This window comes from Podarcis vaucheri (genome assembly GCF_965113315.1).
Source record: "Podarcis vaucheri genome assembly, chromosome: Z".
NCBI lineage: Eukaryota > Metazoa > Chordata > Lepidosauria > Squamata > Lacertidae > Podarcis > Podarcis vaucheri.
The window spans coordinates 37,825,395-37,848,727 of NC_138758.1; the positions used below are offsets into that span (position 1 = coordinate 37,825,395).

Consider the following 23,333-nt stretch of genomic DNA (forward strand, 5'->3'; position numbering starts at 1 on the left):
TTGCTATCTCCTCTATATCAATTCCTAGCTTAGCTGAGTTGCAGCTGAAGTTCTACAAAGCTTAACTTGTTCCAGCAACTAAGGTCTTGGAAGGAACACTGTTTGACCTAGCATCCCAAAGACAGACATGAGTTTACACCATCTGTAAGATGCATTAGGAATATCCAGGTAATCTTCCTGCTCCATCCCTTGCAGCTCGAGGTCAGCCATTTCTCTTTGTCAGGCCCCATCTGCAGGGTGGTGGGAAGTATCCTCATCCAAAGGATCAATCTTGTCAGAGAATTGCTTTTTGAATTTGACCTTTGAGAATCATCAATCTAATCAGAAAACGATAACCTGTGCAACCTGACCCCACAACACAGCAGTTTTCAGACCAATCAATCAGGATGCATTATTTAATAAGGAACAGCAGAACAGCTCCAAAAGGCCAAGACTGACAACCCCTGATGGGGATGTCCCCTTGAGGAAATGCTTCTACCTCCCCAGCTTCCTTCGCACAATCCCTGTCTAAACCACCCATTTGCTAGAGCACCAGTCTTAGGCTCTGCTTTAACTTGAGTTTATTTGGCCTGACTACTAGCTAAAGTAGAAGGGACATGGGTGGCGCTGTGGTCTAAACCACAGAGCCTAGAACTTGCCAGTCAGAAGGTTGGCGGTTTGAATCCCCACAACGGGAAGGTAAACGGCATTTCCGTGCACTGCTCTGGTTCACCAGAAGCGGCTTAGTCATGCTGGCCACATGACCCAGAAACTGTACGCCGGCTCCCTCGGCCAATTAAGCGAGATGAGCGCCACAACCCCAGAGTCATCTGCGACTGGACCTAACGGTCAGGGGTCCCTTGACCTTACCAGCCAAGGTACACAAATGTGGGCTTGGAAACAGGAAAAGCAGCATCATTTCTATAGCCTAAAAATGCAAATTAAGCATCCCTGCTCTTATTTAAGAACTCATAGAAAGCTGCCTTATGCTGAATCAGACCATTATGCTGAATCAGACCATCTCAGAGGTTTTCAACCTTTTTGAGTCCATGGTTCCCTTAACTAACTACATTCTTTCTGAGGCACCCCTGTGGAACTCTGGAGCCCAGTTATGTCACCCCTTGCCTGCAGAGCTGGCAGCCCTTCACCATTTTTCCAAACACCCTCCCTTGTGGAGGGTTCCCTCAGCCTCCTCCCCTCTTCCCTCTCCTTGGGAGTGCTCCAGGCAGCTGCTGCTGCTGCCCCTGATCTCTGAGCTGCCCCCCCTGCCCCAAAGAGAGGTGCCTCCCAAAAGCACCATTTGCCTGCGGAGCGTATAGCCAGGGCTGCTGCAATAAACCGCTGTGCAAGCCTTTGGGAGGCCGAGACGCAAAAGGGCATCAGAAGAAGGAGGGAAAGAAAGAGGGACAGAGGCCAGTGTTGCCCGCGGCACCCCTGACCATCATTCAAGGCACCCCAGGGTGCCACGGCACACTGGTTGAAAAGCACTATTCTATCTTGCTCAGTTTACCCTGGCTGGCAGCAGCTCTCCAGGTTTTCAGGTAGCTGACATACTCAGCACTACCTGGAGTTGTCAAGGATTGAACCCAGGACCTTCAACAATCCACAATCAAGTTGAATTATCCAGCATTTTATCCTAACAGAGTTAGGATAAAATGGACTTATTGTAGAGATAGCAGAAGGCTGAGAGTGAGTTGCTTGTTTATGTATATTTAATACAAGGCCTTTCCCCCTTCCTCTGGAAATGATGAGGTAAGGTCTGAAAGCTGCCAGTTGGACACATGTGCAGGCTCTCTTGGACAGGTAAGGCATGCTGGCAGCAGGGCACCAAGGAAAGGTTGCAGGGACAAAGGGCATCCTTCTCTCACAGTCATCTGCAACATCTGTTGCTACGAGTCAGCACTTTGGGGGTTGGACAGATACAAGAGAGGAGTGTCAGTGCCAGGGATGTACAAGGTAAGAGGTGAGGAAGCAGAGCTGTGGCTCCCGGTGGACGAGAGAAAGCAAAAGGGGAAAGCCTCCAGGATGGGTGATGCTACAGTGACCCACTCTGGGACTTCTGAGTTTATTACTGAATCATCCTATGTGCCAGGGAAGGGGAACATCTCCAGAAGCCTGTTGGACTACAGCTCCCATCATCACTGTGGCCATGCTAGCTGGGACTAAAGGGAGTTGCAAATCCAACAAGATCTGGAAGGACATGGGTTCCCCATCCCTGGTAAACACTAAAATAAAACTTGATATTTGCATGCTGGCTAATATGTAGCCAAAACAGTACAATCCATGCAAAGGTTTGAGCAGGTTTAGTGGAATCCCAAGGGATGCGGGTGGCCCTGTGGGTTAAATCGCAGAGCCTAGGACCTGCCGATCGAAAGGTCGGCGGTATGAATCCCCGCAGCGGGGTGAGCTCCCGTCGTTCGGTCCCAGCTCCTGCCTACCTAGCAGTTCGAAAGCACCTCTAAGTGAAAGTAGATAAATAGGGACTGCTTTCGAGCAGGAAGGTAAACGGCGCTTCCGTGTGTGGCGCTGGTGCTGGCTTGCCAGATGCAGCTTAGTCACGCTGGCCACGTGACCCGGAAGTGTCTCCGGACAGCGCTGGCTCCTGGCCTCTTGAGCAAGATGAGCGCGCAACCCTAGAGTCGGACACGACTGACCCTGACGGGCAGGGTTACCTTTACCTTTAGTGGAATCCCAAAGTTTGAGTAAACACATTGTCACTCAGAGGTAGGTGGTTGTTTACTAGGAATGAGGGAGAAATTTGGTTTGGTTTGCATTTCAATGTGAACCTACAAAATTCACAAATTTTGAAAACATATGTGGACTAAAACACAGCTATCCTTCAAAATTCACATGTCTCCAAATTTTATGATGGCTATGTTCATGTATTGTTTTGAAAACTGAGTTAGGTAGGTTCACTTTTAAATGTGGACTTTAATAAATTTCTCCCCCATCCTTATAGAATCTGTCTTACATATCTGATCCAGGTAAGTCTGCTATTTACATCTGAAGGAAATGCTTGTATGGACATGGATGGGAGCTTTCCACCAGAAAGGGAGCTTTACCCTGGAGCTTTTGTAGTTTATTAACTTCCATTTGTAATAATGGGAGGAAAACTGTTGCCAGGGAGGACCTCTCACCCCCCTAAAAAATCTGAGGACCACAAGAGCACTCTTCTGACCTATAACAGAGCTTTGCAGGGCCTTGATGAAGGGGTTGAACTGCCTCTCACCCCAACCCCAACCCTCAAGGCCGCCAATGTCTGGCCTTTGGTTTGTGGAAATAGCTTTGGACTGGATTTCATGGACAGAAGGATCCACAGCATGCCACAGGAGGAAAATGCAGGTTCTTAGCATGTTTTAAAAAGAGAACGCTTGGCTGTTAACACAATGTATTGCAGGCCATCAGAAGATACTGCACCACATGAAGCAGAAAACCAAAAATAATTTATTGAATAATTTATTCTAATTAATTAATCCGTGCTTTGATAAATGCTAGAGCTGCCAGGGCTTCATTGCTGTGGTTATTGCTGTTGTTGTTATTATATATTATTATTCCCTGTGGTTGCAGCTGCTAAGCATTTTGTAGCATTAACAAACAGCACTGAGCTTTCTTTCCCATGGGATTAGTTAATTGTGGAGGATTTTTTAAGAAGACATTTAGAATAAAATTAAAGAGCTGGTAGGGATGCACGAAACAGTAAAGGCAAAGAGAGAAGCCTTCATCATGAGTCAGTAATTGATTTGCGCTTCTCAAAACGGTTTCCTCATAACTGAAGCCATGTGTCCAGAACGCACCCCATTAACTTCAATTAACATCCTGCCTGCTCATGCAACTTGAATATCCACCTGATATTAAATAGGGGAGAAAATTATGCCGGCAAGGGAATACATGAATACAAGGAAAGGGAGAGAGAGAGGTAGAGAGAAAGGGTGTGTGTGAGAGAGAGGTAGAGAGAACAAACATTGGCCTTTTCCATCTCACCTGCTGATTGATCCCCGTTCAATGCCAAAGGAAGGAGATACTGGGAGCCTTCTTTTCTCTGTATCTCAGAAGGTTAAGAGAACACAACCCTGGAGAAATCTGCAGGGAGAGAAAAGGTCTTTCCACTTCCCTCTCCTCAATTTACTCCTCTCTGGTCTGACGCACTTGAGCCTGCTAGCCAAGTAAGGGCTTTCTCATTTCTATTCCTGTCCCAGGTTCTGTGCCTCTCTGGTTACCCATTGGATCAATAGGAACAGGATGGAAGAAAAAGAATATAAGAAAGAAAAGAGGGGAGAGGGGAGGATGCATAAAAATAACGTGTCCTCCAGAACTAGAGGCCACTCCCCCTCCCCCATTGCAGCAGTTTTGGCTATGCTTCTAACTTTTCTCAATCTCAAGGACACAGGCCAAAAGCTAGGTTTGGCTGGCTTAGGGTACTGACACACTAACACTATTTTGTGGGGTGGGATTCAATCACTCTGGCTGCACAGAGAAAGCTGACCTGGAGCCCTTGCAACACAAACCCTCTTCCCCAAAAGTTCAGACTTTTTTTGAGGAAAGTGGTAGGAATTTGCTTTAGGAAATATAGGATAATGGTGACACTCGGTTTCCAGTTGGTATCCCACAACACCATCTATTTCCCCCACAACTGAATCAGGATGAATGCTCATTAAGCAGCCAGTGTCATCTAATTGCTCCACAAACAAATCAGGCTGAATGTACATCAAAGTGCTCATCTGATTACATATTAGAAGACCCTGATTTTAAAATTGCCCCTCAGTAGACTAGGGAATGAATACTGTTAAGGTCATTCTGGAACAGCAGAGGACCCCATTTCAATCCTTGGCTCATCCACAGAGACCAAAACCAGGAAAGTTGGTATTCTTCAAGCTGATCAACATTACAGAGGCTGAGGAGACCCATAAGGTTGGTTTGGAAATTGCAGCTGCTGCAGGATGTTACAGGCTACCTTTTGGCCATAGCAGATCTGCACTAGCTGCTTGTAGTTCACTAAGCTAAGTTCAAGGAAATATTGTTAATATAAGCAACCCAGGACCAGGCTACCTAGAGAACAGCCTTGTGCTTTATACACCAGTCAAATCACTCCTGACTTCCCCACAGGTATCTCATATTTGGTTTTTATGTGAACTACAGCTTTTCCCATTGTGTGATCAGCATTTTACAACCTTGTTCCTATTTAATCAGACAGGCACCTCCAGTTCTGATATCACCCTACTCAATGAAAACATTTTTGTATCATTAAGTGTTTTCAGAGAGTTAATTTGATTCAGCGTTGACCATTTGTTCTGCATTTTATGATTTTAGCACTTTCAATGATTTTATAGTATTTTCATCATGGCTTTATAAATTCTAAATAAATGGCGCTGAGTAGAACAAAGGAAGGAGAGAAGCTGTGAAACATCAAATAGCAATTCCTTGCTACAAATCCAATCAGGTTAACCTTACGAACAAAACTATAAAATGTGATGTTTTTGTTTGTCACTTGTTTCCTTTATTACTCTAGAGGCAAGCATTCAGCTACCAGGTGAGAGATTCTTGCTTTGAAAAGAACATAGGAAGGTCCCTCACACCAAATATGGCAATTGGTTCATCTAGTTCAACACTGACTGACAGTGGCTTTCCAGAGTTTCAAGCTGGGGACATTCCCAGCTCTACCTGGTGATGCCAGAAATTGAACTTATGACCTTCTGCATGCAAAGCAGATGCTCTACCACTGAACTACACTCCTTGTTCAATAACTTCATTTAGGAGATTCGGGTAGGTAGCCATGTTGGTCTGACGCAGTCGAAATAAATAAAATAAAATAAAAATTGTCCAGTAGTACATTAGAGACCAACTAAGTTTGTTCTGGATATCAGAACAAACTTAGTTGGTCTCTAACGTGCTACCGGACAATTTTTTTAATTTTTTTAAAAAAAATATTTCATTGAGGAGGTTATCACATGCTACGTGCTGAGAGAAACCAGCAAGTATATTTGCCAGGTCCAAAGCTAAGTTTGGCAAGCATCGCATAATTTGTCCTGCCAATGTAACATCATTGACCTGAGCTGACCATTGTTGATTGAGCACAAGCTCTCCAATGTACCTCAGAATATGGGCTAGGCAAGCCTGCAGTGGATTGCAGAGTTGGAAGGGACATTGAGGGTCATCTAGTCCAATCCCCTGCAATGCAGGAATCTCAATTAAAGCATCCCTGACAGATGACAATCCAACCTCTGCTTCAAAAACCTCCAAGGAAGGAGAGCCCACAACCTCCTGAGGGAGTCTGTTCCACTGTTGAAGGGCTCATACCGCCAGAAAGTTTCCTGATGTTTATTCAGAATCTCCTTTCTTGTAACACCAATCCATTGCTTCAGGTCCTAGCCTCCAGGGCAGGAGAAAACAAGCTTGCTCCATCATCTGTGAGACAGCCTTTTATATACCGTATTTTTCGCTCTATAACACGCACCTGACCATAACACGCACATCGTTTTTAGAGGAGGAAAACAAGGGAAAAAATATTCTGAATGAAACAGTGGACGTATCATTTTTGTGCTTCATGCTGTGGCCACAGACATGTGATCTGATGGTGAATTTGGGGTGACCCAATGCAAAAATCCTGAGAATCCCTGTGGATCCATGCTTTGTAACCACGTTTTTGCACCATTGCAGCCCCAGGCAACAATGGGTGTGTGATTTTGGGGGGGGGGCAGGCTGTAGCCATGGACATGCTGTGTGCTCTGATGGTGAATTTGGGGTGACCCAATGCAAAGATCCTGAGGATCCCTGTGGATCCATGCTTTGTAACCACATTTTAAGTGGGGAGGGAAGGAAAAACACAGAAGGCTAAGAATGCAGGAGAGGGCTATAACGTGAGGAAAGGAAGGCAAAAGTTTCCCCCCACCCACCCACACAAGCCAGCCACTGTTTAAGGATTTCATCCTTTTAAATGGAAGAAAGCATATTTGAATGCTGTGTGTCTCCAAAAACAAAAAGCAGGAAGTCAAATCAGAATTTTAAGCCGAACCTGTAATCTCTCTTCCCTTCACAAACATTGTTCCCTCCGGAGCAGGGAGAGGAATTAGAGGGACGCTCTGCTTTTCCTCTCTACTTGCCTGGAGGGGAGGGGCTTCCCCTGCTCTTTGTTCCGTTTGAGCAAACACAGCAAGGAAACAGAGAGGGCGGGCAGTAAGACCCTGAGGCAGAATGCAGGAAAGCAGCAACTTCCTGTCTCACGGAGCTCCCTTCTCCCTGAAGCGCGGTTTGATTTTTGCCTTATTTTTCGGCTCCAGAGACCACACATTCGCTCCATAACACGCACAGACATTTCCCCTTCCTTTTTAGGAGAAAAAATCTGCGTGTTATAGAGCGAAAAATACGGTATTTGAAGTTGGGTAACTTCGGTCTCCTCTTCTCCAGGCTAAACATATCCAACTCTCTCAACTATTCCTTGGTTTCCAGACTCTTGGTCATCTTGGTCATCCTCCTCTGCACGTGTTCCAGCTTGTCAATATCCTTCTTAAATTGTGATTTCCAGAACTGGACACAGTACTCCAGGTGGTTTGACAAAGGCAGAATAGAGTGCTACAATTATTTCACCCTGTTGACTCGTGCTGAGCTTGAGGTCTAATAAGACCCCTAGATCCTTTTCACATGTACTACTGGCAAACCAAGTGTCCCTCATCTTATATTGTTGCAGTTGGTTTTTCCTATCTAAGTGTAGAACCTGATATTTGTCCCTATTGGAATTTGTTAGTTTGGGCCCAGTTCTCCAGTCATTATGAATTCTGATTCCGTCCTGTAGCTTTGGCTACGCTTCCCAGTTTGGTGTCATCAGCAAATTTGATGAGCATCCCCTCAATACCTTAATCCAAGTTGTTTATAAAGACATTTAACAACAATGGGCCCAGGACAGAACCCTGAGGCACCCAATATCACTTTTTTCCAGGATGAAATGAAACCATTAGTTAGCACTCTTTGGATTTAGTCAGTCAACTAGCTACAAATCCACCTAGCAGTTACCTCATGCAGCCTACATTTTACCAGTTTCTCCACAATAATATCATGGGGGACTTAGTCAAAAGCCTTACTGAAATCACTATACACCAGTGTTTCCCAACCTTTTTTGGGCAAAGGCACACTTGTTTGATGAAAAAAATCTTGAGGCACACCACCATTACAGCCCCGTGACGTCAGCGCGCAGCGTCGCGCCGGGAGGGACGCACAAAAGTGTAAGTTTCAATTTTTTTTCCTCCCCTCCTGTGTAAAGGGGAATGCACTCTGCTAAGTAAAGGCACTTGCCACAGCAGCGTCAACGTCACAGCACCCACCAGCACCCAAGAGAGAAGGGGTCTCAGCAGCCCTTTTGCCAGGAAGAGGAGCAAGAACGAGAGTAGGAGGAGGAAGAGGAAGAGAGTCCCCCCCAAAAAAACATTCTCCTTTTGATCTTCCTTATTTGCAAATTCCTCATTGCAAAACAGCAGTTGATATACAGCTGATTTTTTTGTTATTACAGTCCCCACCCCCTCACCTAGAAAAACACCACCTGTCAATTTTATTATTATTATTAATTATTATTATTATTATTATTATTATTATTATTATTATTATTATTCCCCGCCACTCTGGGAGGCTGAAGCCCTTTAAGGCTTCCTTCTGTCCACTCTCTGTGAATTACCTGCCCGGAGCGGGTTTCGGGGGGGGGGGCGCTGCTGCCAGTGTCCTCCCCGTTGAGTCTCGCCTTGCCCGGCGCGTGGCGGCCGCCCTTTCCCACACTCTGCCGGCTGCACTGCCAAGCCCCGCGGCTCGGCCTGTCAGCGTTACTGGGCTCGGCGGGCGGTAATTCCCGAAGAAAGCCGGCGGCGCTTGAAGAGCTGGCAAGCCCCCATTTGCATGTCTGTTTTCCGCAGCCCTTGGAGAGGATTAAGTTCCCTCCTTCCTGCCGGGGAACCTCCAAGCTTTGGGGGTGGGGGGGGAGGCAGCAAAGCGAGGCAGGAAGGAGAGCGCGGCTTGGCTGGGTGAGCTTTGGCAGGGGCAGGGAATGAGAGCTGCGAGGCGGGCGCTACGGACGGAAGCGCTGCCCGCCGAGCTCGCAGGCAGCCAGGCAGGCGGCGAGAGCCCCGTGCTGGGCAGCCTCTCCTCGCCGCCGCCGCCCCGCCTCTCGCCGCCCGACTCGCCCGCCTCCCTCCCACGGAGGTAGGCTGGTGTGCTGTGGGAGGGAGGCGGGCGAGTCGGGCGGCGAGCACACGCGGGGCGGCGAGCGAGCGAGCTCCCACATCCCATCGCCGCTTGCTTCGGCCGGCCTACTGGGCTGTCGCAAGCGGAAGGCCTGCGCATGTGCGAGGTTTTCGCGCCTTCCTCCAGTAGGCCAGCCGAAGCGAGCGGCTATGGGATGTGGGAGGGAGCTCGCTCGCCGCCCCGCGTGTGCTCGCCGCCGCCGCTCCGCCTCTCGCTGCCCGACTCGCCCGCCTCCCTCCCACGGAACACAAGGCAACGTTCCGCGGCACACTACTGTGCCGTGGAACACCGGTTGGGAAACACTGCTATACACTACACCCACAGCATTCCCCTGATCCACCAAGCCTTGTAACTCTATAAAAAGAAAAGAAATGAGATTTGTCTGACATAGCTTGTTTTGAGAAGCTCATGCTGAGTCTTAGTAATTATCCTTTTCTAAGTGCTCACAGACCAATCATTTGATTATCTGTGCTAGGACTATTCCTGGTATTGATGTCAAACCAGTCAGTAGCTACCTGGGTCTTCTCCCCCACTGCCATTAAGATTTTTATTAAAATTTATTCATGATACAAGAAGATACAGAAAACTAATGTAAATAAAACAAAAACAACTACAAAAAGTTAAAACAGAGTATGGAGTCCTCTATTAAAGGTAGTTTTAAACGCTTAACACTCACAGAAGGTAGTAGTGCATTCCAGCTCCCACCTGGGATCTTTGTTTCTCCTTTCCTTTCTATGTCTCCCACCCAGAGTCCCCCCATCAAACATCTACTACCCCAATGCATTTACAATCTCTGGACCATAATAAAGGCCCCAAGCAAAGAAGAAAGGAAGGGAAAAGAACAAGAGAAACAAGAATAAGAAAAGGAAAAAGAAAGAAGAAAGGAAAAAGAGAGAAAAAAGAAACAAAGAAAAATTCTGATTTTCACCTTCCAGTTACATTTTTTTAAAATACATTCACTCCATGATAACACCCATCTTCTCCACTTTCTGTTAAACAATGTTTCTTTTAAATCCAAGTGTCTCAGAATAATTCATAACTTTTCTACAAAAATTCCAAGAGTGGATCCTAAATTATTATTATTAGTTGTAAATGTCAACTGTGTTTTTACTTTAATATCAACTTTGCCTCCAGTAATTCCTACAACCATGTCTCCATCTTGAGTAATAGTAAATTCTTCCATCTGTGCCCATGTTAAAATCACATCTTGAAATAATATTCCATAATTCTTTTCTTGTTATATATCTTTTAATTCACACCCAGTTCAGTATATTCAGTTTCCATTTCCTGTTGTATTTCCATTTTCTATTATGTGTAGTATTCCAATATCCTCTAGGATTGAACCTCCCACTTCTTCCAATCTTTTTCCAGGGAGCATACTATAAATTTAGTGACATCATTCTCCAAATTCACTTCAGATCGTATGCACAATGCTTTCTCTCTGCTAGAACTGATGAAGAGCCAGGACGGAAATTTTTCCAAAACATTGTTCTCTCTCAGCTCTATCGATGCCAAATCCAGGTGACTCTTCATGTCTCCATTTATGGTTTTTTCTTGCCCCTCTTCTCCAAACCCTTGTATGAAAGGCATTTCCATTTTACCATCTGCTTTCTCCAATTTTGCTGTTTCATCATCCAGTCCTGCCAGCAATTTTGCCTGAAGTTTCAATGTCATCTACAGTTCCGTTTTTCAGTTCAAATCTCTCTTATTTATTTTCTTTCCCCCTTCATCAAACATTGATCTGGCCATTTTTAATTGTTCAGTCATCAACAGCCAAGCAATACCAACAGTCACTGGGAACTCCAAAGATACCTTTGCCATACTGGATGTTTATATGTCTCAACTCTGCCTTAAGATTTTCACCTTAAGATCACAAGATCTTTCCCACAAAGGAAGTAATGGCCAAATTACTTTTAGTTTTTCAGCAATATTCTTCAAAAGAAGAAAAAGAAACAAATATGTTTCACACAGGGAATTCCCTCGTTCATTTAATCTTTATTGTCAACCATAAATCAGGCTTCTTGCTTTGCTTTAGACACTCTCTTCTTAAAGACAGAAAGCAGCTCTTACAAGTTTTCCAACTGTGAGTTTTCATCAGTAGGCAGAGAAATTATAGGAAATTAGAGAGAAGTTATAGCTTATCATCTCTAAAAAATGTTTAAGAAAGAGAGGATGCAAACCATATACCTATGAAGGGTTTTTATGTGGACTTTGAATGCAAACCAGCTTGTTTTAGTCCCCATCTAAGCCCCAAGGCGGGTGGTGCTGTGGGTTAAACCACAGAGCCTAGGACTTGCCGATCAGAAGGTTGGCGGTTCGAATCCCTGTGACGGGGTGAGCTTCTGTTGCTCGGTCCCTGCTCCTGCCAACCTAGCAGTTCAAAAGCATGTCAAAGTGCAAGTAGATAAATAGGTACCACTCCGGCGCAAAGGTAAACGGCATTTCCATGCGCTGCTCTGGTTCGCCAGAAGCGGCTTAGTCATGCTGGCCTCATGACTCGGATGCTGTATGCCGGCTCCCTTGGCCAGCAGAGCGAGATGAGCGCCGCAACCCCAGAGTCGGTCACGACTGGACCTATTGGTCAGGGGTCCCTTTGCCTTTACTTTAAGCCCCCAGGCACAGACAGCAGAAAACAGTTTTGATCAGAGCATTTGAGGTTACTCCCTGAAATACTCTTTTTCCCCAGAGTGATTTGATAGCCAAACCTTCTTCTGACTACCATCAATCACCACATCATTATCTTCTGCCAGCGGAGAGCCAACAGAAAGACAGTCATCCCACCATTTCCTCCCCAGAAGTCTCCCCTCACCTTTTGAAGATGGGGACAACATTTGCCCGCCTCCAGTCTGCAGGGACCTCACCCATTCTCCAAGAATTCTAAAAGATTATAGATAGAGGCTGTGAGATTATATCTGCCAGATCCTTTAGTTCTCTTGAGTGCAGCTCATCGGACCCTGGATATCTGAATTCATTTAAAGTAGCTCAGTGTTCCCTTACCACCTCTTTTCCTATCTTGGGTGGCAGCTCCCTCCTTGCATCATTTAGTCTGTCATCACAGGTTGCACACTGCTTTCCTTTTGGGTGAAGGCAAAGGCAAAGTAGGTGTTGAGCAGTTCTGCCTTCTCTCCATCTTATCTACACAGAGGACCTACTACTTGCTTGTTATTACTCTTGTTTCAAACACAGCCAAACATCTTTCATGAATAGACCTCCCTTACTTCCCAAAAGGACTTGGGTGGAGGTTGGGAGAGGACAGGTTGCAATCCATCAGGTGGAGTAAGAGCAGGTGGTGGCCCAAAAGACAGATACATCAGATTCATTGGCTCTCAGACCCCCTAAATTAATGGACGCAGTTTGCCCAGAATGTGTGGTCATGCAGGGGAAACTATTGGACTCAGATAGATCACCCTTGAAGTCAGATAAGGTGGAGGGGGACTTGTCTGAGGAGAAAGTCATTACTGTGAAGCCTCAGCCTAGACTATTTACTACTTCTGTTTTTATGGCCTTGCTTGCTAAGGCCAGACACATGTTACAGTTAAATGAGGAAAAGCCAGTGAACTCCACTGAACACTCAGCCCTTGGGGGCACTGGAGCTTCTGAGGCTTTTTCCTCTGCTAATCACAAACTCATTACCATTCCATTCTCAAAAGCCTTTGATGAGATTTGGGGTGCATAATGGAATATCCCTAGTAAGGCTAAGCTGTCTTCTAAGGGAGTTAAGAAACACTACCTCTTTGCAGACAGGATTATGAACCGTTTAAAGAATCCAGTGGTGGATCCTCCAATAGCTGCCCTAGCATCTTCTTCCATTATTCTATCAGATGCAGGGTTGCCATATTTCAAAACGTGAAGATCCAGACACAAAAGTTATTTTGGCAAAGTTGCTGAGCTTTCTTTTATGGCTTATGCATCTGAACTTGCAGATATGCAATATACACCTCATCCCCTAGCTTTCTTCATGGTAGCTGGCAGGAAAGTTTCATTACGCCAGGGTGCAGTGAATGCTGCTACTCAATCTCGTCTCATGACCTTGCCTTTCTTTGGTGCTAAACTGTTAGGGGAGTCTTTGGAACCCAACTGGTGGAAACCAAGGACAAGAAAAAGTATTTTTTGAGGAAAGAAGAAGAAGAGGAGTTTGGATTTGATATCCCGCTTTATCACTACCTGAAGGAGTCTCAAAACGGCTAACATTCTCCTTTTCCCTTCCTCCCCCACAACAAACACTCTGTGAGGTGAGTGGGGCTGAGAGACTTCAGAGAAGTGTGACTAGCCCAAGGTCACCCAGCAGCTGCATGCGGAAGAGCGGGGAAGCGAACCTGGTTCACCAGATTACAAGTCCACTGCTCTTAACCACTACACCACACTGGCTGTCTTGGAAACCATCAGTTTTCCAAGAATAGGGGATTTGCACCCTTTGAAAACTGTTGGGGTAGGCAGGATAAGGAAGGTTGGCATTTGTCTTTCTTTAAGCCTGGAAATTTGTCATCCTCCTTTCAAAAAAATCAGAGGGGAGGAAACAAAGGTGTTTCTTCCTGACTTAGACCCTAGTGTTGCTTCTCTTCCAGTGGGAGTGAGTCTACTAGCTTTTGAACACCATTGGGAGAGGGTAACTTTGGATCAGTGGGTTCTGGAAACAGTTGCTCAAGGCTATGCTCTAGAGTTTGTTTCCCATCTTCACAACTTCTTTGTTGCAATGCCTCAATCTCCAGAGAAACACTTGGAAGTTTAGGTCAGAGATAGGAGCCATCAAACCTGTCAATCCTTCAGAGGAAGTCAGGGGTTTAATAAATGTATTTCTTAGGGCCAAAGAAAAATTGTGATACCAGGACCATTTTGGATCTCAAATGGTTAAACAAATACATCCTAAAGAAACATTTCAAGATGGAGACTTGTGACAGCACTAGGAAAGGGAAATCGCATGATCTCTCTTGACCTTTCTGAGACCTATCTTCAACACTGGTACCAGCACTGTTGAGTGGATTGAATTTGATTAGTGACTTGTTCCTACCAGCACAGCATAGTATAGGTTAAAACACCTAGGCTTTATGTGGCAGGCAATCACAGTATGACACTTGTAACCACATGGTGAAATGGATATGTACTGATCTCCAATCACATGGCCCTCCCCTCCACAACCATTTTGGGATTTGGGGGAAGCAGAGGAATGGTAACATTGAGCACAGAAAACAGTGAAATTGAAACAAGTTTAGAGAAAGGCAGTGAAGCTGGTCATGAGTATGGAAAACAAGTCAGATGAGGGAAGCTTGAAGAACCTGGCTGCAGATTGAGGCCCCAGTCAACAGAGCAAGGCTCAACTGCAAACAGGAAGTCATCTTATACTCCTCTCTGTCCTGGTCCTGGGTGAGTCAGTGGCCAGTCTGGATGGATGGAGTCAGTGCAGGGCCTGAAGGTACTCCATGGAGAAGCTACCACCTGTAGTTCAGGGGCTCGCCACACGAGGGAACTTCCTATAGATCACAGTAGCTCCTGAGATCCATAGATCCCTTCCTCCCACTTTCCGTTGCGAATATCCTCCTGCCCTGAATTCCCATTATGGAATCCCTCCTCATCCTCTGTCACTTATCTGCAAACAGGGTTAGGGATGCCCACTCATCAAAGTAACACGCAGATTCACCTTTTAGTTCCAAAACATCTTGAAATGAACTGAATTTTTCTCTTTTCATGTGGTGACCAAAAAGTTCTTAGCTAACACAGGTAGGTAAAAACCCCTTCCTTTCCCCCTCCAAATGTCAAAATTTCCCCGGAACCTTCCTACTTAAAAGTCTAGCACAAACTGAACGCATAAACAGGATGGGAAACCAGCCATCTCTGCAGTCCCCCCCCCCCCCTTTCCACCTTACTTTGCTTCTTTTTGGCTTGAGGTCGAAACACAACATATGGTATGGAACAGAGAGGCGGAAAAATAAAAACAAGAATTTGGTAGAAAAGCGAAAAGCTACACAAGGGAATTAAACTTCACAAATAACCTCATTGAAAGAGAATTTTTGAGTTGGAAGGAATCTGGGAGGTCATCAAGTCCTGGCCTTGCCAACGTAGCAACATGCCCCCCCCATGCCTTCCCATGGTAACCACCAAGGCTCTCCCAATTTTTTAAAATGAGGTTTTTTTATGGTTGGTGCTTCTTCTTTTGGTTGGTAGATTGGGAGGGGTTGCTTTTTTTGATGGGAGGCTCTGTGTTTTGTTTGGGTTTAGGTGTGTAGATGTTTTGCCTATTAGGGAGTTAGGAGCACTGTCAGATTTTCTCTTCACTGTCCACGAGAGTTTCTGAGATTCCCCCCGAGCAGGAACTGCTTTGCAGGAAGCAGCTGAAAAATCCCTGGCAGGTGCTTAAATCCTTCCACTCAAGGGGCACCCAACACATTCTGAAGCAATTTTGTTCCACTGTCAAACACCTCATCCTTAGGATATTTATTCTAACATTTAGCCTCAATCTGCTATCCTCCAGGTTCTACCAATTGGTTCTAGTCCTGCCCTCTGGAGCAATGAAGAACAATCTGCCTGGATGTTCAGCATGACCAAGTGATAAAGAATTGTCTTTTCCAGCTAATGGAAGCATCTCCTCTCTAAAATATGGCAGTGCTCTAAGGCTTATTAGGCAGCTACACGGAAGCACTAAGGATTATTAGTTAATCACTATTGCAAAGCAAATAGAAGGAAGGAATGTGAGGCATTTTCTGTATCTTTGCAGCTGAAGAGATAAGCTGTTTTCCAACAGAAGCAACTTGCAGGCTGAGTTGCTGGCAAAAATTAAACTGGGTAAGTTTTTTCCAGTATGGAAATACAATTATAGGGAAAGTTTCACCGTTGATCTGTCAGACATCTTATTACTTGTGTGTGTGGTTCCTGATTTACTTTTGGACCCTGTATTTCAGCACAGCAGTTTGCAACATTATGAATGTTGATTTTTACTTATTAATTCTTTTGCCAAGGATGAACCTTTCACGAACGAGAAAATAGTTTGATGAACTTGAACTGAACTAATTTGTTTTGTAAAAGTTCAAACTTTAACTGGAACTAGTTCCTTTTTAAAAACTGGACTTTCAAAGTAGTATACTGTATTTTACATGGTCCCTTGAGTCTCAGTTTCCAAAAGATGAAGAAAGGCAGACCAAATCCCTGCATGCTGGAGAGGCAAGAAGACCTTTGGAGGCCATGCTAGTCTATCAAGTAGCATCAGTTCCCCACAGAAGCAAACAACATGCTCACTGAGCATTCTCAATACTCATTTTCTCCAGCTAGGTGCAGAGCTCAAGACTTCCGTCTCCTTTTCTGGCTACATTGCACCTGCCAAATGTTTTTCTTCAAGTAGGTCAGGTGCACCCATTAAAATAGCTACCAACCAACAAGAGTCATCAATGCTTGTTTAAGCAAGCATCTTCTAGCCATTGATGCTCATATACTTATTTAAGCAAGCAACTTCTGGCCACTGGTGCCCATTAAAGAAATATGTTTTGCTACTAACTCTTCAAAAGAAAAGATGAAAGGCCAATGACTCACTCAATATCTCTCACAGCAGGGATGGGGGGACCTGTGGTCCTCCAGATGATGTTAGACTCCAACACTTATCAGCTCCCAGTCAGCATAGCCAACACTCAGGGATGATGGGAGCTGCAGCTCAACAACTAAAGCAGTGCTTCTCAAATTATATAGTGGACCAGCAATTTTATTCCACAATGTGTTAGGGTCTGTCACCATATTTGATCTCTTAAGTGTCCCACCCAACCCAGGCAGTGGTGGAGTCGCCACAGATTGGCAGCCAATGGCTTGCAGACCAGCAGAGGTCCATGGACCAGCACTTTGAGTAGCATGAACTAGAGGGCTGCAGGTTGCTTGGCCCAAGGTACACAGTGAGGTCACATATTGCTTGTCTCAACCATCTCCCTACAAACTGAATCACATATAAATGCTTCAATGGTCAGAAATCAGAGCTGATTCAGAAGCGTCACACCTCAATCTCTTCACAGCACAGATGGGGTCTTCACCTTCCCTGCCTCCTTTGTAAATGAAGGTGGCTAAGTAGCTCAGTGACAGAGCATCTGTCTTCCATGCAGGAGGCATTAGGTTCAATTCCTGACATTTCCTGGTAGGTCTAGGAAAGACCCCCCTGCCTGGAATCCTGGAAAGCCACTGCCTGTCAATGTAGACAATACTGAGCTAGAAGGACAAGTGGTCTGACTCATTGTTATAAGGCAGCTTCTTATGCTCCTACAAAACATGGGAAGTGCATTCATGTTAGAATATGTTGAGAAGTTGCACATGTCTGATGTTCTGTACTTGTAGGAAGAAGTCTGCAGTAGCTGGGGTTGGGTGGGTTTGATGTCAGGAAAGGAAAAGCCCCTTTAGGTTGGCTCCCACAAATTACATTTTATATACATTTACCCAATGGAATAAATATGATGATGATACCATAACCTGACTTTCATGGGGAGATTCTGACTTTGCATCCCAATCTAGAGCACAAAAAACACAGAGTTCCAAATGAAACCATCCCTCTTGGGGCAGTAATTTGATTCTGTAATTGTCTCCTGTCAGAGCAGCCTCCAGCTACATGCCTAAAGAATGGCTGCGTAGGGCTTGATGGGGTGTGTGTGCTCTGCCACACTAGCGGAGAGGAGAGGAGAGGAGGAAGAGGAAGAGGAAGAGGAAGAGGAAGAGGAAGAGGAGAGGCTCTGGAAAAGGGCTTAACTGGATGATGATATTTCTAAACCACCCTTCATAAACAATAAACACAGATTTCACTTGTCTCAAGTGTAGGGAAGGAAAGTCTTGTGGTATCAATCAGCCAAGGGGAACCTGTGACCCTACAGATGTTGTCAGAGTAATAATTTAATAGTTCTTATAATAATATAAGATGGACCAGTAGTCCATCTAGCTCTGAAGACTTAACTTGGAACCTTCTGCATGTAAAACAGGGGCTCTAACAGTGAGCTACAACCCTTCTCCAAAGTTAAGAAACTAAGAAGCTGTTTTATACTGAGTCAGACCCATTGGTCCATCCAGCTCAATACTGTCCACACTGACTGGCAGCACTTCTCCAGGGTTTCAAGCAGGGATATCCCAGTCCTATCTGGAGATGCTGGGGATTGAATCTGGGGGCTCCTGTCTCCAAAGCATATGCTCTACTATTGAGCTACCTGCTGGAACCACCAAGCTCCTTTGCCAAACCATCTAGGTGGTATAGAGTCTCTCTCTCTCTCTCTCTCTCTCTCTCTCACACACACACACACACACACACACACACACTTCCAACTGTGAGTTTCTCTGTTGGAGATGTCATCATCCTTAGTAGGGGTAGGGAAGAAATTCCATACAGTTGGCATTTTAATGTAAACGTATCTAATTCACACTTCCTAAAACAGTCCACAAGCCCAAACACAGCTCTCCTTTGACAATTACACTGCTCTGAATTCTATGACGCAGCTCTCCAAATAAATAATGTCTTTTTAAAAATGTGTGCATAAAAAGTGGGAAATGTGTGATATTAGGGGGAATTAGTATTAATTTACATTAGGAAAAACTGCATTCACAAAGGTATATATTAGGAGAAATGTGCTCTAATACGTTGACAAATTTTCATGAAGAATTTGCAGGGTGGGGGGGTAGCAAACAGATGCAGAAATGTGGGAAGCTGAACTTAAAATTGGAATAAACGAGAAACTGAGAGAAATTAAAGTAAACAGAATCTGTCCATTGTTACTATGCTTATTTTGCAGCGTCGCTGACACAGACCAGTTTCTTGCATTTTGTTTCAATCTACCCCCGTGTGCATATATTTCTGCTGACTTAGGATAACACTCTGCAGATCTGTAGACAGTAGCTTACAGAAGCTTACGCCATAATTAATTGTTTAATTAATGAAACTAAATTGCATTTGCCACCTAACACTCATTCTGCACCTGTAAGCAATCGATCTCTTAGTGTGGCAGCACCTACACTTTGGAACTCCATGCCTGCTGATGCCTTCTTCTTTTCAGCACCCACTTAAAACATTGCTGTTAAGTGACAATATTGCTTAGTGAAGGGTGTCATCCTAAGAGTGAATACTTTGAATAATTTTTTGGGGAATGTAACTGACAGACAGAAAATCATGTCTTATTATTTATTTATTTATTTATTTATTGTTTGTTTGTTTGTTTGTTTGTTTCTTTGTTTGTTTCTGTTTTTCCCAGGGTGGAAAACTGGAAGGGGAAAGGTAAGCTCCTAGGTGAGATAGTCCACCCTTTCTGTGTGAGACAAAGGTTAAGATCTGAGAAATACCTTTATATTTTGTTTTCCTTCTCTTTTTCTGCTTTTGTTCTCATTTAGATTACTTTGTCTTTTATACTATTATATTATGGTATTTTTAAATAATTTTTATTGCCTAACCAGTTTTGTTAGGCAAACCTATCCAGAAATGTAGAAATTACATATATTTTATCTCTTCTTAGTTACTGTTGATTTTAATTATCATTTGAATGTTTCTAAAATGCCTGTTTTTTAACGACAAGATCAATGTTTTCTTTTTATCTAATAAAATTGTAAGGCTATTGTCATGCTAAAGTTCAATAGGTGGCCATGGCAACTTCAGCATGATGGGAGACCAGCAGGCAGGTGAGCAAGCAGTATGGGAAGCAAGTGCCTAGGCAAGCTGTTTAACGGAGTGGGGAGGCACTACAGATAGTGGTTTGGAAAATTGTTCTTTGAAGCACACTAGAGCGCTGCATTTTGTTAAATAAATAAATACAGTGATACCTCAGGTTACAAACATCTCAGATTACAAACACTTCAGGTTACAGACTCCGTTAACCCGGAAGTAGTACCTCGGGTTAAGAACTTTATCTCAGGATGAGAACAGAAATCGCACGCTGGCGACCTGGCGGCAGTGGGAGGCCCCATTAGCTAAAGTGGTGCGTCAGGTTAAGAATGGTTTCAGGTTAAGAACGGACCTCCAGAACGAATTAAGTTCGTAACCAGAGGTACTACTGTAAATAAATTCTTCAGTAGCAACTATTCCTCTCCAAGAAAAGGTATGGAAAAGGAAGGAAGGAAGGAAGGAAGGAAGGAAGGAAGGAAGGAAGGAAGGAAGGAAATAGATCTCCTGTTACCTGCCCGTGACTTCAATGTTGGAGACAGCATAGAAGTACTTGAACAAGTTCTCCCGCTGCACGTAGGTGCCCCCTAGTGCTGGCCTCAGCAGCCGCAGCCGCAAGTCCGTCATGGTGAAGAAGTCCTTCAGCCCTTTGGCACTCTCTAGCCTGGTGTAAAGGTTGTCCATATTCTTGAGTTCCGGCCCAGCAAAAATGGCAAAGCGGTCCCTCACTTCAAAGCGTACATTCTTCTCTTTCTTGGAGCCCGGCCAGCGGGAATACTCATCTGTGCAGATGACCCTGTTGGCGCTGGTGGTGGAGAGGTTCCTGACCCTCCGCGCTTGCATGCCGAAGGTTTCGTTGCAATCATCTGCATAGTATTGATATGGGTGCCAAGTCCTCCCATTGTCCAAGGACTTTTCCAGGATCATCATTGTGGGACGCCCATACTCAAAAGTCACTATGATGTCATCAGTCAGCTCAATGCTCTTGTTCCAAGAAAGTGTGATGTTGGCCAGCAAAGGCTCCGGGTAACGGCTCCATGTCACACTCTGCCAGTATGTCGCCAGGCCTTCATCTTCTTTGTCAAACATCAGCTTGGGTGGATGGGCCAGGTCAGGGTTGGATGCATCACACTCATCACACATATATGGGTTTTCCTGAAAGGACAACAAGAGTAACAAGAGAAGAAAGGGATGGCAAAGAGCAAGAACTAACAGGGGGTTCATTTGGGATGGAGACATGCCTCAGTGATAGAGCATCTGCTTTGCATGCAGAAGGTCCCAGGTTCAATCTGCTCAGCATCTCTAGTAGGGCTGGAAGAGACTCCCTGCCTCAAACTCTGAAGAGGTGATGCCAGTCAGTGTTGTACTAGATGTATCAGTGGTCTGACTCAGTGTATGGCAGGTTCCTATGTTCCTATGCAGCTGCAGAGATGCAGGATGGCAGCCATTTAAAAAAAAATCATTAGATACAAAAGGGCTTTTTACTGCAAAATTGTCACCTTGATAGTTTTGGAAAGGATACTACTGATCATGACTATTCTAAACTGAATAGGAACTTAGGAAGCTACATTAAAAACATTGGTCCAATTTGCTCAATGCCATCGTCATTGTTTTCAGACAAGGGCCTTTTATAGCTCTAACTGGAGACACCAGGGATTGAACTTTGGGCCTCTGGCATGAAAACATGCAGAAGGGCTGTCGCTCAATAGCAGAACACCTACTTAGCAAGCAGGTAGTCCCAGGTTCAATCCCAGCATCCCCAGGTAGGCTGGGAATGTCTCCTGCCTGGAACCTAGGAGAAGTACTGCCAGCAATAGTCTAAGCTAGATGGACAAATGGTCAGACTCAGTATAAGGCAGCTTCCTATGCTCCTAATGCTGTGATGAGTTACGAGCTCTTCCATAATGCCGTAAAAGGACAAGAAGCAAATACTTTTTAATAATCACATCGTCACCATCCTCACATCATCTTTCTAAGGAAGCAACACTGTGCCAAAACTTGAAAGAAAGGTAAGAGTTTTACAAATGATGTGAGTCATGCATGACTCCATACATCATGAAATGTCACCTCAATACAGTATATCCCTTCCTACATCATGGAACGAGTCAGAACATTTCTTCTCCAGCTCTCTCCTGCATTAGAATTTTTATGTACTTTTGGAGATGTTATTCCTTTCCTCTAATAACTCTTCTGTGACCTTTGAAATGGAAGTTGACCTAAGTGTAAGGGATAACCCAAGAGTAGTCACAATCCACCAAAATCAATGGACCCCATTATGTATGGACTTACCATAAGCATGATTTAATTGGAAATCACCCAACAGGAGGATATGTCAGAATTTGCAGAAGAGCAACCTCTGGACATGTGGGGCAAATCACCCATAATATCTATGAATGAATTCTATGGGAGTTTCTGGGAAGAAAAGGCTCCTTGGATCTGGTGGGTGTCCCTCTCCATGGATATAGAGGGTCTGCCTGCAGAGGCCTCCTTATTGTTGTGCAAGCACCAAGTACAAGTCAATTTAGTTGGGCTGCTACTGTTCTGGCTCCCACTGAATGAACAGCTTGAACTTGGGTTACAGTTTCTGCTCAAAGCTTTAATGCCCAAATCATTATGGTACGGTACATAAGAAAGACAAGGGTCAAAGGTACAGTAGGTGCAATGCACAGCTAAGTGAGTTAAGTCATTGATCCAACAGTTGACATGCCCCTTGGGTTGCCCTGATGTAGGAGTTAGGTGGGCATGGCTTTAGCATAGTAAGTAGGATGGGTGAGCAAATGGGAGCTCCTTTTGATGGGCTGGGACTGACGCCCCTCTGTACGTGGAGTCCAGCAGCATAGGTGGAACTTTGGGCTGGATAATAATAATAATAATAATAATAATAATAATAATAATAATAATTTATTTGTACCCTGCCCATAGGGGACGCGGGTGGCACTGTGGGTAAAAGCCTCAGCGCCTAGGGCTTGCCGATCGAAAGGTCGGCGGTTCGAATCCCCGCGGCGGGGTGCGCTCCCGCTGCTCGGTCCCAGCGCCTGCCAACCTAGCAGTTCGAAAGCACCCCCGGGTGCAAGTAGATAAATAGGTACCGCTTACCAGCGGGAAGGTAAACGGCGTTCCGTGTGCTGCGCTGGCTCGCCAGATGCAGCTTTGTCACGCTGGCCACGTGACCCGGAAGTGTCTCCGGACAGCGCTGGCCCCCGGCCTCTTGAGTGAGATGGGCGCACAAACCCCAGAGTCTGTCAAGACTGGCCCGTTCGGGCAGGGGTACCTTTACCTTTACCTTTACCCTGCCCATCTGGCTGGGTTTCCCCAGCCATTCTGGGTGGCTTCCAACAAAGATTAAGAATACCTTAAAATGTCACACATTGGCAAGGGTTGATCCAGTGATACCCCACTAAGGCCCTCCCTATACAGTGGTACCTCGGGTTAAGAACTTTGCTTCAGGATGAGAACAGAAATCGTGCTCCGGAGGCACAGCGGCAGCAGGAGGCCCGATTAGCTAAAGTGGTGCTTCAGGTTAAGAACAGTTTCAGGTTAAGAA

The 23,333-nt window shown here is 45.0% G+C and overlaps 1 protein-coding gene across 9 annotated transcripts in view; it reads right to left on the minus strand.

The window, feature by feature from the left end:
* The window catches only part of NTNG2 (netrin G2), a 123,804-nt gene that overhangs the window by 49,147 nt on the left and 51,324 nt on the right, over positions 1 to 23,333 (minus strand). For all 9 annotated transcript variants that reach the window (XM_082207830.1, XM_082207832.1, XM_082207834.1 and 6 more), the window contains exon 3: positions 20,304 to 20,944. In XM_082207830.1, the coding sequence (XP_082063956.1) occupies positions 20,304 to 20,944 (641 nt within the window). The remainder of the gene's footprint in view (positions 1 to 20,303; positions 20,945 to 23,333) is intronic.